Below are 13,892 nucleotides of genomic sequence, written 5' to 3'. Positions count from 1 at the left end.
GTGTACATAAACAAGGAATACTCTTATTAAAATACCTTCCTATCTGTAATAAATGCGCTCCAAACAGCCACACAGTGTTCAGTAGTTTATATGTACTTTATTATTTATATATTTGACACTATGTTGCCGAGCAAGATGAGCGAACTAGTGAGTACAAATAATAACCTGAATGTGTAAGGTTAGCAGCATTTAATCGAGCTCGTTTCCGCTTGTACCCTTCAAAATAAAAGTCGTACTTGTGATAAAATACTAGAGTGCAATACAGGAACAGTTATCATTAAATGCACTGATATTCTGATCCGCATAAACGACTGTAATTTTTGAAATGTACATCTCACATCATTTGTATGTTGATGACGGCTAACTGAGACGAACATTAAGACTTGTTTTTAAGCGGCAAATAACACCGACACAATGTAGTTTTACTTTTAAGGCACAGGGGAAACAATGTCGCCCATTTGTTTTTAGACGAGCCGACATTATGTTGCACCGGGTGTAACCAACCAACGAGCCAACGTTAGGCTAGTTAGATGTAGCTAGCTGTAGACTATTAACCGCGTACGCAGCTGTAGAATGAACACTATACACACGAGTATTGAGCGACACTAATGAAACCCGTCGGTGTCGCTTTATTTTACAACCACCGCGCTCGTGTCGTCGACGTCTTCGGTCGTCTTGCTCTCATCATAAGCTGCCCTGTGTTGGCCGGCTAGTTAGCCTCCCCAGCCAGCTAGGTGCAGTAGCGTATGGGTGTCAAAGTTAGCTGTGACTTCACCGGGTGTCCGCTTCCCTCAGCTCACATTTCGGACACGTCAAGGTAAACATTTGTCCCTTCGGCGAGCTTGAAAGCGAGCTGGTGCGTTAACAAACGGCGAGGTTTTCTTTTTCTCTCTCTCTCATTTTTCTTTTTTCCCCCACCATGTAGTGAATGTGCACGTCAGCTGGTTGACTTCGAGAAAACACACCGGGGTTTCTTTACTTTCTGGGCTGTTATTACCATGAGTCCCAATGGCCTACGTGGAGCTAACGTCGGCTAGCCTCTGGTGTCATGCTCTTCATCAATGTGTCAGAAGAGTTCATGTTATCATCTGTTCTTCTGTTGATTGCACAGCTGTCACATTGCCCTGACTATTTCATTCTAATCACACATAATAAAAAAATATTGACTACTTTGTCAATCTATATTTAACTATGTCAGGACATATGATATCAAATTTGGAAAACAGAATCACACTTCGGGGGTTTAATCACAAGTCAGGCATTATTTTATGCACATCTATTTCCAGCTGAAACACATTTTCTTAGTACAGCGTGTCTGCAGTAAATCTGTATTGATTCCATGGTTAATCTTTTACCTGTCAAACCACACACTGAAAGATCAATATCAAACACCAGTGCTTTCGTCCTCTGACTGTAAAATGAAATGCTGACATGATTTAGTATTAATGTAAGGCTGCGTCCAACAGATGTCTTCATTATCTATTAATTATAAAAAGTCCAAGATAACAGTCTTGGACTTTTTACACAGTCCAACATAATAAACAAACCCAATATATTCTCATTTGAGAAGTTTGGCTCAGCGCATTTGTGACCTGTGTCTGCTGAGAATAAGTTGAACGATGAATGAATTGAAAAAAATACTCGCTGATTAATTTTGAGGCAGCCTGCTTACTGTTAAATAATGTCCTCCCTATATGAGAACACCAGTTAACATTCATTTTAATTTCCCCTAAAGGTTCCTCAAATCTGTCTTGATTTTGGGGGCTGTGATGTCGGAGCCCAAGACCCCCACTCCCCCTCCTGCTGGCGACACATACAAAGGATGGGTGTTCAAGTGGACAAATTACATCAAGGGTTATCAGCGAAGATGGTTTGTCCTGAGCAATGGCCTGTTGTCATACTACAGGTAGGCTTGCCTGTAAAACACATCAAATCAGGGGATACCCCATGATCATGTCACCAGAGAAATCTCTCAACCGTGATCTGCCAAACCACTGATTCATTAGTACGCTGTTGATTAAGCAAGGGGGTCAATCAACCTCCAAATATATATTTTTCGTACTTCAGGTGAATTCTGTTGTTGGATTGAAGCTTAGTTCTCATATTGTGCTCAATGAAACACAGACATGCTGTTTTTTTTTCCTGTTTGGTTACATTTCCCCCCCAAAAATGTCAAATCAAACACCTCTGATCAATAGGACCCAGGCAGAGATGGGCCACACATGTCGAGGTACAATCAACCTGGCCACAGCCACTATCACTGTGGATGACGCCTGCAACTTTGTCATCTCCAACGGTGGAGCGCAGACCTATCACCTGAAGGCCAGCTGTGAAGTGGAACGTCAGCGCTGGATCACGGCCCTGGAACTGGCCAAAGCCAAGGCGGCACGCATGCAGACCGAGTCAGGTAAAATGCAAACATAGGCAGAACAACAACAAACGAGTATTTGGTGTCTCTTGAGAAAAACCCTCTCCGTTCTGATGTGTTTTTTTTGCTTTCCTTTTTCCTTTGATCGTAAACAGACGACTCGGGGGACGACTTTCCCCCGGCAGCACCCGGACAAGGTGGCGTATCGCAGAATTCAGAAGTTCAGGCTGCTCTCAGAACACTAAGCAGCAAGGTGGAGGATCTCAGCACCTGCAACGATCTAATTTCAAAGCATGGCTCTGCCCTCCAGAGGTCAGCCTTGAACAACCGATTGCTCTCTTTCTCTCGCTCTCTTTACTACTACTTCCTGAGACATACACATACGAATGTTTGACATGAAAACTACATTTCAAAACCTTCTTTTAAGTAAGTGCCTTATGTCCAGAATAGCACATCACATTCACAGTGTGCCATGTCACATTCAGTCCCATGCTGGTGGCCTTTTCCAGTGTGTGTTGATGATATATTGCCCCAACTGCTGATTCACATTGTACATTTTGATATTTATTGCAGGTCTTTATCAGAACTGGACAGTGTGCGGATGACTGGAGAGGCTGGGGATAAGATCCGCCAGGTGACAGAGAGGGCCACGCTGTTCCGCATCACCTCCAATGCCATGATTAATGTAGGTGTCGCCTCTTTGCTCCGTTTATCTACTTCTTCTCCATGTCTGATGTGTAAAGGAGCCGCTCTCCTTTACACAGCTACACTTCATGCAATCTGTATAGCCTGTGCAGGACAAATTAACTTCAAAAAGTCTCATAGTAATTCAATCTCGCGTTTCAATGGTTGTAGTTCGACACTGTTGCATGTTTTGCCCCTCAGGCGTGCCGAGACTTTCTTACGCTCGCTCAGGCTCATAGCAAGCGGTGGCAGAAGGCTCTTCAAGCAGAACGGGACCAACGGGTCCGACTGGAAGAGACTTTAGAGCAACTGGCGAAGCAGCATAACCACCTGGAGAGAGCGTTCAGAGGGGCAGCACAGGCGAACGCTACAGCAGACAATACAAGTAAGACGGGACTCTGACGCTGCTACAGTGAGGATGTGCTCAGTTATCTCCCAACTCATTCTTCATCCCAATTATCGGGGTTTCCGTAGCAGTTTATTTTGATAATTGTTGTTGGGGGGGAAATGCTTTTCATTTAAAGTCTTATAAAAAAAAGATTCATTCTTAACTGTAAATAGGGTTACGTATATCTATATTGGACACGCTGACAAAGCAGTCTTTTGTTAAGGTTCTGCTCGTCCGGGAAAAGGTGAGGGCAGCGACGACGACGACAATGAGTTCTTTGATGCCATGGAGGAAGCTCCTGAGTTCATCACCGTGCCGGCAGACCCCCAGTTCCACAAGTCAGTGAACATTCACTCGCCCTACATACTCATTTACTGCAAATGTCGCAACCTTAGGAAATGCTCTTTCATTGTTGAATTCCCACGAGTCTTTTAACCCTTCTAACAATGCTTGTATTCAACGCAGTTCCTTGTATGACTTGCTTGATGAGACATGATAAACGATACGTATGATCCGGGTCGATTTCTTCACCCCTCCCTTATTGTTAAACTGTTGAGTGAGTGATTTGAGCTCCAGTTGAACCAGTTCATGTTGAATTTCCTTGTAAGATAAACTGATGAACTTTGCTTTTGACCCTCTCTGCAGACGATCCAGCAGTAACATCAGCGGTTTCAACAGTGAAACGTGTTCCGATGATCAATCGGTAAGTTTCATCCTGGGATGACGGTTTAAAAGACCGGTTCAACGGTTTCAACTGTCGTTTATTACTTTCAAAATAAATTGCAAACATATTTGAACAAAAACTGTGACTCGGTTTTGAAAGCTTCTAATATTTCCAGACATATGCTGTTCATTGAAATAATGTTCTGCCTTTCAGCTTAATGAGGAGCCGCTAGCGATGAACCAGGAATCTCCCGCGCAGGAGTTGGTCCCACTGAAGAAGAGGCGGACGTGCATCCCAGACAAACCCAACTACTCCCTCAACCTGTGGAGTATCATGAAGAACTGTATTGGCAAAGAGCTGTCAAAGATCCCGATGCCTGTGAGTGATCTAGAGGTTACTCCACGCCAGACGTGACTCACAGGAAGTGCGTGATTCAACCTTTCCACTGACGGCCTCCGGCAGTTTCACTTACACTTCGGCGGTAAACCTCATTGGCGGTTGCTTTTTGTGTGTCTTTTCTATGGTAACAAAACAAATGCATGAACCGTGACCCACACAATCCGATCATATCAGCACGTCTTAAACTATCGGCTCCAGCGTGCATCTGTGACGTGGGTTCTTTCAAAAATAGCTCTGTGGTTAAAATAGCTCTGTTGACAGCTTTGAATGACAGACCAATTAAGTAAACCAGTTTGTCGGTTCCTTTGGAGACTTAGCGCAGATTGACATCTCTGTTCGGCCGGGTCCTTCGTGGGTGCGCTCCTCCGCCAGTCGGCACTGCAGAACACAAAAGATAATTCAGCGTAGCTATTTGCCTCAAACCTGACATGGGTTTGGTTTGTTTTGGATTCATGCAGTCATAAACAGACTACGCGTAACACACCTCGTGGGAAATACAGTACACGAGAAAAGGAATCCAGATACACTGATTCAATCCAACATGGAAGACACATATGAAAGACAAATGAAAAGCCCACAACCACAATCATCATGATCCTGATTATCCTCATTAGTTGGAATGCTTCAGCAGTCCAACTCTTGTTCTTGTAATCTTTATTAAACTTTTTTTTTTTTAAATTCTATTTCTTCCGTACCTTTTTTGCCCCTCTTCTTCTCCTTCATATATTCAGCTATTTGAACCATTCAAATATTAAAAAATTCAGCTTCTTCAGGATTAGATTGGAATGACTTTTCATATTTCAAATGTTTCAAATTTTTGTATATTTAAATACTTTTATGTTATTTTGAATTCATCAGTTCCTATGGAGAAAATATTCAACTTTAAAAAGCTTACAGTATATTTATATTTTGAGCAAATTCAGCTATTTAATTTTTTTAATGTTCAGATAGCCTTCAGCTATTACTGTATATTTTCAAATATTTTTTATCTTTTCAAACTTTCAAATTATTAATTTTTTTATGGAATAAATAATGAATGGGATCCAATGGGGGAAATCCTCAAATCCGCTTCAACTTGTTTAACTTTAAAAGCTTACAATATCAGCATACATTCAGCTAAATACACAATTCCACCTTTAAAATGTTGACAAAAGTGTTAGCTATAACTTTATAAATAACCTTCTTTTCATATCTCGTATAGTTATTTAATTGTAACCATTTTAGTTTTATGTGTTTTTCCGCTCCTCCTGGACTTTACAATGGGTGTGTGTGTGGGACCTTAGAGCTGTGACGTCGTCGCTAGAGTGCAGCGCTGCTTCAGAATCTTGCGAAAAAAAGATTTGTATATCGTCACTACGGCCACAATTATTACTCTTTCGGCATTATTTTTTGATAAAGTAGTAGGGAATCTTGTGCTTGTCGTAGACATGTGACTATGGAATCCAACAGTTTCCCAGATTTTTCTAGAGAAGCCTTAACGAGGGGAGAAGTCCGGCTTTCTCCTCAGTCATCTCCATTGAAAACCTGACGACATTTTAACTTTTTTTAAGGAAACAGGAACATTTTCTGAACTGCGATTAAACTCTCATTTCTTAACCTAAAAAATATTTAAGGACATGTAAACGTTCACAAAAGCCTTGAGTATCTCCTAATGTAGACGTCTTTAGGATCAGAGTTATAGTTCTATGTCAAATCCAAATGTTCTGACAGGTTTCTTCATCAGATTCTGTGCTGTCTGTTTCTCAGTCACACAGGTGTTTCATGTTAGGCTAATCAGTGGCGGATCTCAGTCTTGTTTATCATACACACAGACTAACGTTTGTGTGCGTGTGTGGCCGCGTGCGCGTGTGTCTTTAAATGGAGAGATAGAGGAGAACCTGCATTTGAGTTTCTCAGGTCACATTTAACCCACAAACATAACAAACATATCGGCGCGTTCGGCTCAATCTTTCCTCTCTATTGATTCTACTATTTTGGTGATTTGATCATGTTTTTTTTGACAGGGTTTAACAAATGCTTTTGTAGAAAATCCACTCAGTGTTTAGATCGTCTATCCTTCACGCTGGTTTCTCCCTCTCTTTCTTTATTTATCTTCCTCCTTCTGACTCTCAATTTATTTCTCTCTCTCGATCTCACGTCTGACTTTTCCTCCTCTCTCTTATTTCTTGGTTTGTGATTCATATCTTTGAATATTTAGAAGATAAAGTTTTGCTTATCTTTTCCAGTTATACATTTCCACCCAATATGTTTGTGCTTCAACATTTTCAGCAGGAAATTGCCCTTTTTGATATGTTCAGATGTTTAAGCTATTTTCAGCTGTTCAGCTTTAAAAAAAAGTTATTTCAGCTCATTTCAGACATTTTCAGCTATTTTCAGTTAATCTTTTCATATTTCAGCTATGTTCAGACATTTTCAGTTTTTCATTTCATATTTCAGCTATTTTCAGCTATTTTCAGTTATTCATTTCATATTTCAGCAATTTTCAGACATTTTCAGTTGTTAATTTCAGCTATTTCCAGACATTTTCACTTATTCATTTCATATTTCAGCTATTTTCAGATATTTCCAGACATTTTCACTTATTCATTTCATATTTCAGCTATGTTCAGACATTTTCAGTTAATCATTTCATATTTCAGCTATGTTCAGACATTTTCAGTTATTCATTTCATATTCAGCTATTTTCAAACCTTTTTCAGCAATTTTGTTTTTACTTTTCAGCTTCAAGCTTTCAAATGTTAGCATTCCAACGCATTTTCAGAAGGAAATGCATTTTCTAGTTACTACTTGTAGTCGCACTCCCTCGTCTCTTTCACTCTTTCCTTTGGCTGATGCGTCATGACCAGGGGTCCCCAAACTTTTTCCTGAGAGGGCCACATAACATTTCCCTTGTCTGCTGGAGGGCCAGCCGGGGGGGCGGGGGGTGCTAGTGAGAGTGTGCTCACTACATCAAAGATGTTTTATTGCGAAGAGCACCACTTCACATTTTCTCCGCGTCTCACTGTAATCTCAATGGCAGCGGGCCAGGTGAAAAAAAAAAAAAATCGGAACGCGTCTCTGGTATTGTTCAGGGGGCCGGTCCAAATGTGGAGGCGGGCCGTAGTTTGGGGACCACTGGTCATGACGATCGCCAAACTCAACTTGTATGACACAATATTTAATTCGATAATACAATGAACTCTAATTGTACAAACGGTTCAATTCAGACCGCTGGTCACAAAAAAGGTCTCCATATCAAAATGCTTTGTCGATAGTCCGTGTTGATGTTTTAAAATTGGCTGATATAAATCGTTCTCCACATTTTTAGAAACCCAATTGTCAAAAAAACGTTTCATCCTCCAGGATCCAGTGTTTTTAGTAAGCGCGCCTGTTGCTGCTTAGAAAAGCCATGGTGGTAGAATTTGACATTTCCAACTCAACATTATGGGCCCTTTGACTGACGCTAACATGAATTTGTTCCTGAATCATCTCCAGGTGAACTTCAACGAGCCCATTTCCATGCTGCAGCGGCTGTCCGAGGACCTCGAGTACCACGAGCTGCTGGACAAGGCCTCCAAGTGCCAGAGCTCGCTGGAGCAGATGTGCTACGTGGCCGCCTTCTCCGTGTCCTCCTACTCGACCACCGTCTACCGCACGGGCAAACCCTTCAACCCGCTGCTGGGAGAGACGTACGAGCTGGACCGCCGGAGAGAGAGCGGCTACCGCTCCCTCTGCGAGCAGGTGAGAGGAAAACGAACCGAGGAAATGAAACTGAAGGAAGTCTTGGAAATAAACTTCATTTTGATCGTATGTGTGCTTCCTTGTGGGGAGCTCGGTTACAGAGAAGTAGCAATTATGTGTCTAAACAAATCAAATCGGTAGTCACAGTCATTTATCGTAATTGAGGTTTAGAGGAGTCGTGGTTAATCGACGATTCTCTTGTGGGCGCCATTGACACCTGTGAACCTGTATAAAAATAAAATAAATAAATATACACTTTTATTAATCCCTAAGGGGAAATTAGTTCTCTGCATTTAACCCATCCTTAGTTATTAAGGAGCAGTGGGCTGCGGTGAAGCGCCCGGGAAGCAACTGGGGGTTCAGTGCCTTGCTCAAGGACACTTCGACTTGCAGCTAATGGGGAGAGCGGGGATCGAACCCACGACCTTGCGGTTGAAGGACGGCCCTCTTACCCCACTGAGCTAAAGCCGCCCCCTATTACAAGTTATTTGCGGTTGTGGCATTTTGACATTAAGATACAAGACTCCGATGAAAATATATATTTGTGATAATATTTAATTTGGCTCATGGATGTTTAAAATACGCAAATATATCCAGTCCAGTACCCCACATCCGGTGATCATGTCGCTGTGGAGACGGCTCTACTCCGAGCTGCTGGGTCACTCAATTTGTTTTCTTTGATAAACCTTGGCGGATGTTGAAATACGACGAAACACTTTGCGCTATGTGTTGACGTCGTACCGCGTCAAGTTCCGTTCTATTTTTAATCCGTTTGTGCCCTTCACGGGTCAACCGTTTCTCCAGGTGAGTCACCATCCCCCTGCAGCGGCGCATCATGTGATTTCCGATCGCGGCTGGACCCTGAGGCAAGAAATCACGGTTGCCAGCAAGTTCAGAGGAAAGTACCTCTCCATCATGCCCTTAGGTAAGCGGCTCAGAACAAATTAAGCGTGCCTCGCCGTCTCATCGTGATCTCGGGTCAGGGAGCGGCTCCATTGTCGGCAACGCGTACGAAGTGCACCAATCAGTCGGTGTTCCTGTAAAATCAGGTTAAACAGCGCGAGGAATGTGAGACGCACCTTTCTGTTTAATTATAGATCAGCATGTTTTGTGACAAACGTTTTGTTTTGTCTCCGCCGTCTGCGTTCTGTATTTCCTGGCAGGCACGATACACGCGATCTTTGAAAAGGGCAACAATCATTACACGTGGAAGAAAGTCACCACCACAGTGCACAACATCATCGTAGGGAAACTGTGGATCGACCAGGTGAGACTGGCGGATAAAAGTAAAATTACACAGTCAAACATACAATGTTGACACATTTTATGTTTTTATACACATTAGAACATATAAAGAATAGCAAAAAATGAGTTTGATCTACTTCTTATAGTTGATCGCACACCCGTCCGTGCTCTTTATTCCTCTCGCTGTCTTCCAGTCAGGGGAGATCGACCTGGTGAACCACACCACCGGAGACCGCTGCCACTTGAAGTTCGCTCCTTACAGCTACTTCTCCAGAGATGTGGCCAGGAAGGTGAGAGAAATGTGACTCCCCCATCTGTGCTTTTTCAAATATTAGAATAAATAAAATTGTAATTACCTTCTAGTAAACCAAATGTGCAATCCCTTTGTTAGAACAATGCGAATGAAGTTACATATGTGCAAAGAAATAGCTTATTGTGGCTGCAATTAACCTGTTTTGTACTGGATATTTTTTCACGATAATAACAATAAGTGTAACCTGTAAAAAAAAAAAAAAAACAAGTTCAAATATTTGGCAATAAAGAGTTTTACACTGCGTACAACAACAACAGCAGCAACGTCGACCTCAGGGAGATCGGCTTTTGGCTAAACACCAAGAATCCACGAGTCTTGGCTGTCGCACAAGCCTGTTAGCGGTGTGACATAAGCATGCACACGCACTTCAACATGGATTTATTAATAACTTGGTTTTATGACGGTGAACTTGTGTAGAAGTTCTCAAAACATCTTTCACCTCTACTAAAAGTTCATCTGTAGTATATAATTGGCCTGTCAGACTCGAGTGGATCTGTGAGTTCATCTCTAAACAAACATAACGTTGTGTTGAACACATTGTCTTATTGTCGCATATTACTGCAAGACAAGTCGGGTTTAGCGGCGTGACGTGGGCAGCACAGGTTGCCAGAAGACGAACCAGAAATCAACTCCACAAAGTCTGAACTATAACTAAACTCCAGTCAGACTTCAATGCCCTCGACCCTGGGGCCCGTCTCTTTGGCCTACACGACCCATGATGCTTCACTCCCCCGTTAACTCTCTCTCGATCTCGTCTCTCTTCAGGTGACCGGTGTGGTGATGGACAAGGACGGCAAGGCCCACTACGTGCTGTCGGGCACGTGGGATGAGAAGATGGAGTTCTCCCGGGTGATGCAGAGCAGCAGACGGGAGAACGGCGCGGAGGGCAAGCAGAAGACGGTCTACCAAACCCTCAAAGCCCGAGAGGCTTGGAGGAGGAACCCTCTCCCGTGAGTCCCGAGTACAGTGTGCGCGACGTTATGCTCCGACATATTGGAAAAGCGCGACAAAGACACCAGTGATCCAGCATGCGCTTTACAAAGAATTAAAACATTTAAAGGTGTAAGATCCGTCTGGAATTTGTGTTGAAAACATTTCAACAATAAAGTAACATCGACAAAATATGAAGAGCGAACACATTTTGATGTCATGCCAAACACTTTAACGTGCCACGGAAATATCTCCTGCCAACCCGCAAGGTGCTGCCTCTATTTCCTTTGTTGTACAATTTGTACCTGGAGACGAGTTTGTTTCTCGGAAACACAAGCGCAGAGTTTCAGCACTTTGTGTGTTCTTGCTCTGCCGGTAGTTTATTATTTGGATTGTATGAACCGTATGAAGTCCAGGTACTACACAGTGCACATTTAAAACAAGCTACTAACAAACCATTTAAAATGCAATACAACAGATTATGCAATAGGTAATAATAACACGTTGCGTAACGACCATCTGTGTACTTCTAGTTTCCCATCCGTGAAGAGAGAACTGCTTCTTGGTCCGGCCCGTTGACCTGTCGTGCTGTTTTTCCGTCTTTACTTCGCCACAGCGAGGGAGCAGAGACCATGTACTACTTCACTGACCTGGCGCTGACCCTCAACGAGCCGGAGGAGGGCATGGCGCCCACCGACAGCCGGCGCCGGCCCGACCAGCGTCTGATGGAGGACGGCCGCTGGGACGAGGCCAACTCGGAGAAGCAGCGGCTGGAGGAGAAGCAGCGCAGCGTCCGGCGGGAGAGAGAGCGGGAAGCCGCCGGCCAACGCACCTCCAGCCAGTCGGAAGAAGGTGAGTGTCTCGTGTGTGTTTACTTTATCTGTACTCCTCTCTACCGTGCATGGGGGGGGGGGGATCTTGGAATAAAGGGGTACAAACGATCCTCCTTTTCTCCTCCGGAAGCTGTCGATGACGACCCTCTCACTGATCCATTCTTGAAAAGCAAGTACTCCTTAATTGCCGCGCTCTCATGCGCTCCTTCCTGTTTGAGTCTCCGATCTCGATTGTTTGTCTTTGTCGTGAACACCATTCTTTCCGTCTTTCAGGCGCGCCTCACGACAGCCACCAGGCTCTTTGGTTCGAGCGCTGCGAGGACCAGATCACAGGGGAGCAAATCCACATCTACAAGGGCGGCTATTGGGAAGCCAAGGACTGTGGCAGCTGGGAGGGCTGCCCGGACATCTATTGACCTCGGCATTGACCGCTCGGTGCCCCGAAGAGACTGATCCCTCGAAGCCACCTGGTGGACAGCGACCGCAAAGGCCGGCTTGTCCCCCCCCCCCCCCCCCCCCCCAGGGGTCACACTTGGTGAGTTGACATCCCTCCAGTGGCTCTCTGTTCTAAGAGATCTCCAGGACGATCACCGCGGTGTGATCCAGCGGGGGAGCTGGGTTTTTTCCTTTGTCCCATTGTGGTTCCCTTCTCCTTGAGTCTTAGCACCTAGCCCCTTGTTGCCATCACACATCTGGGAGGACTGGAACAAAAGACATTTTGTGCTGCTTTGACTCGGGTCCGGCTGAAGGGGAGGACAGGACATGCGCAGCGCTTCCAAATCATGAGTGGATCATTCTTTTAGTCTCGGCTCCAGTGAGGACGGAGCAGAGCAGGTTTTGTGCTGATAACATCCTGTGAGATAATTTAGTTTCCCTTTTGTCATGCACAGCATTGTGCACTTTGGGAATCACTCAAAAAAAAAAAAAAAGGGGGTAAGACCTGGTTAATATATACATTTATGTATAGATGCGATTCAAATAATTTCATTAAAATGTCGACTTGTGGCCTTCAACACGTTAGTGAGGATTTCTCGTGTGTCTCTCTGATTTAGTGTCTTAATGTAATGAAGTGAAGGTTCTAGTGTGCTTGTGTGTATGACTGTATATCTGCTCTTGCATCACTTTACACCACTGCCACTGTGCAGTACACAGTGTTTGAAAATAAATGAGTGTCTGGAGTACAGATTGAATCTCCATACTATGTATAGTAGGTAGATAACATATTTTATATATATTTTGTTCCATCACAAATGGCCTGATGAAAATTATGAAGGCGAAAAGTTTTTATTTGGCTCGCGGGGCCGTCTCTTCGCCTTAGAAAAAAAGCAACCTGCTCTCGTTTATAAATCACACCTCGGTGCACATGTACAGTTGAAATATGGAAAAACACTGCTGAGAAATTCTCCCATTAGTGCGGTTTCATTGAATAACAATTATTGAATTGAACCCTTTTTAAAATATTGGAATAATGTTCTTTCCATTGTACAGATTATTTTTGTGTCCTGAGGAAAACAGACAAAGAAAACAATTCAAAGTAAATGCAGTGGTGAGAAATACACCTTTGTGTATCTGCTGGAGAGTTCGTACATATGCAAGTACATGTGGACACCAAAAACATGGGATATTGTGTGTGTGTTTGTGTGTGAGAATTTCACAATTTGTTTGTAAGTGTACTTAAAAATTAAGATTATAGAAACAAAGAATTTAAAAGCATTGCCAATAACTATGATTTTATAAGTGTATAGAAATTAATTTAGTGCTAAAAACTGTAAGGTATATTTTTTTTCTTTCAGTTTTAGTTCCAGTCGTGTGATTGGAGAAGGATTGTCTTCATTTTCAGAAAACAAGGGAGTTTCTATATTTTACTGAGAGGGCAGATATGAATGACATTAAGTATTTTGTATTAACATGAAAAAAGATAAAAACAAATGCTGTGATGTCAAACAAATTGCTTTTCATAGTGTTCTTTCATTGAATTTACTTCAACATTCCCATTAAAGATTAATTGGGTAACACAATTAACAGTTTTGCAAAATCAATTATTCTGTGAGTTTCTGTTCACGTTTAGCAGGAGCTCAATAAAATAATAAAGCCCAATGAAAACATGTTTGTGTTCCAGATGAATTTGTTATGTATATGTGCAACTGTTCATTTAAAATCAATATAAATACAGATTGTTCACAGGTAACCAAATTAAAACTTGTATTAAAAATCCCATTTAATTTGTAACTTATTGTTAAATTGCTTCCATGAACATTTTACACATTTATTAAAGTAGTTGATTTTCCATCAGTGTATGTATGTGCATTCATTGTTGGTGTTAAAAAAAACGTGATTTGGAGCAGCGA

The 13,892-nt window shown here is 42.7% G+C and overlaps 1 protein-coding gene across 5 annotated transcripts; it reads left to right on the top strand.

Moving 5' to 3' along the window:
* The first annotated feature begins 494 nt into the window (after positions 1 to 494).
* LOC130211837 (oxysterol-binding protein 1-like) lies at positions 495 to 13,761 on the top strand. Of its 5 annotated transcripts, XM_056442847.1 has the most exons (17): positions 495 to 817; positions 1,736 to 1,906; positions 2,199 to 2,407; positions 2,524 to 2,680; positions 2,942 to 3,053; positions 3,254 to 3,437; positions 3,664 to 3,778; positions 4,086 to 4,143; positions 4,318 to 4,482; positions 7,978 to 8,223; positions 9,028 to 9,148; positions 9,387 to 9,490; positions 9,663 to 9,758; positions 10,547 to 10,731; positions 11,328 to 11,563; positions 11,675 to 11,713; positions 11,818 to 13,761. In XM_056442847.1, exons 1-17 carry the CDS (start codon positions 747 to 749, stop codon positions 11,958 to 11,960), a joined length of 2,412 nt encoding a protein of 803 aa, XP_056298822.1. In that variant the 5' UTR covers positions 495 to 746; the 3' UTR covers positions 11,961 to 13,761. The 5 variants fall into 5 exon arrangements, with proteins under 5 accessions (XP_056298822.1, XP_056298823.1, XP_056298820.1 ...); XM_056442848.1 differs by lacking the exon at positions 11,675 to 11,713; XM_056442845.1 differs by having other exon boundaries at positions 11,675 to 13,761.
* The last annotated feature ends 131 nt before the right edge of the window (positions 13,762 to 13,892 follow it).

The sequence above is a fragment of the Pseudoliparis swirei genome, chromosome 21 (assembly GCF_029220125.1).
Source record: "Pseudoliparis swirei isolate HS2019 ecotype Mariana Trench chromosome 21, NWPU_hadal_v1, whole genome shotgun sequence".
Classification (NCBI taxonomy): Eukaryota; Metazoa; Chordata; class Actinopteri; order Perciformes; family Liparidae; genus Pseudoliparis; species Pseudoliparis swirei.
The sequence above is the reverse complement of the archived record's forward strand: the minus strand, read 5'-3'. Positions and strand labels throughout refer to the sequence as shown.

What these genes read in the sequence shown, in the direction of transcription:
- LOC130211837 (XM_056442845.1), top strand. Translation starts at nt 747, where the DNA reads ATGGGTGTCAAAGTTAGCTGTGACTTCACCGGGTGTCCGCTTCCCTCA. An exon ending in CATGGCTCTGCCCTCCAGAG is followed by an intron (nt 2,681 to 2,941) that starts GTCAGCCTTGAA and finishes TATTTATTGCAG; the next exon opens with GTCTTTATCAGAACTGGACA. An exon ending in CGCTACAGCAGACAATACAA is followed by an intron (nt 3,438 to 3,663) that starts GTAAGACGGGAC and finishes TCTTTTGTTAAG; the next exon opens with GTTCTGCTCGTCCGGGAAAA.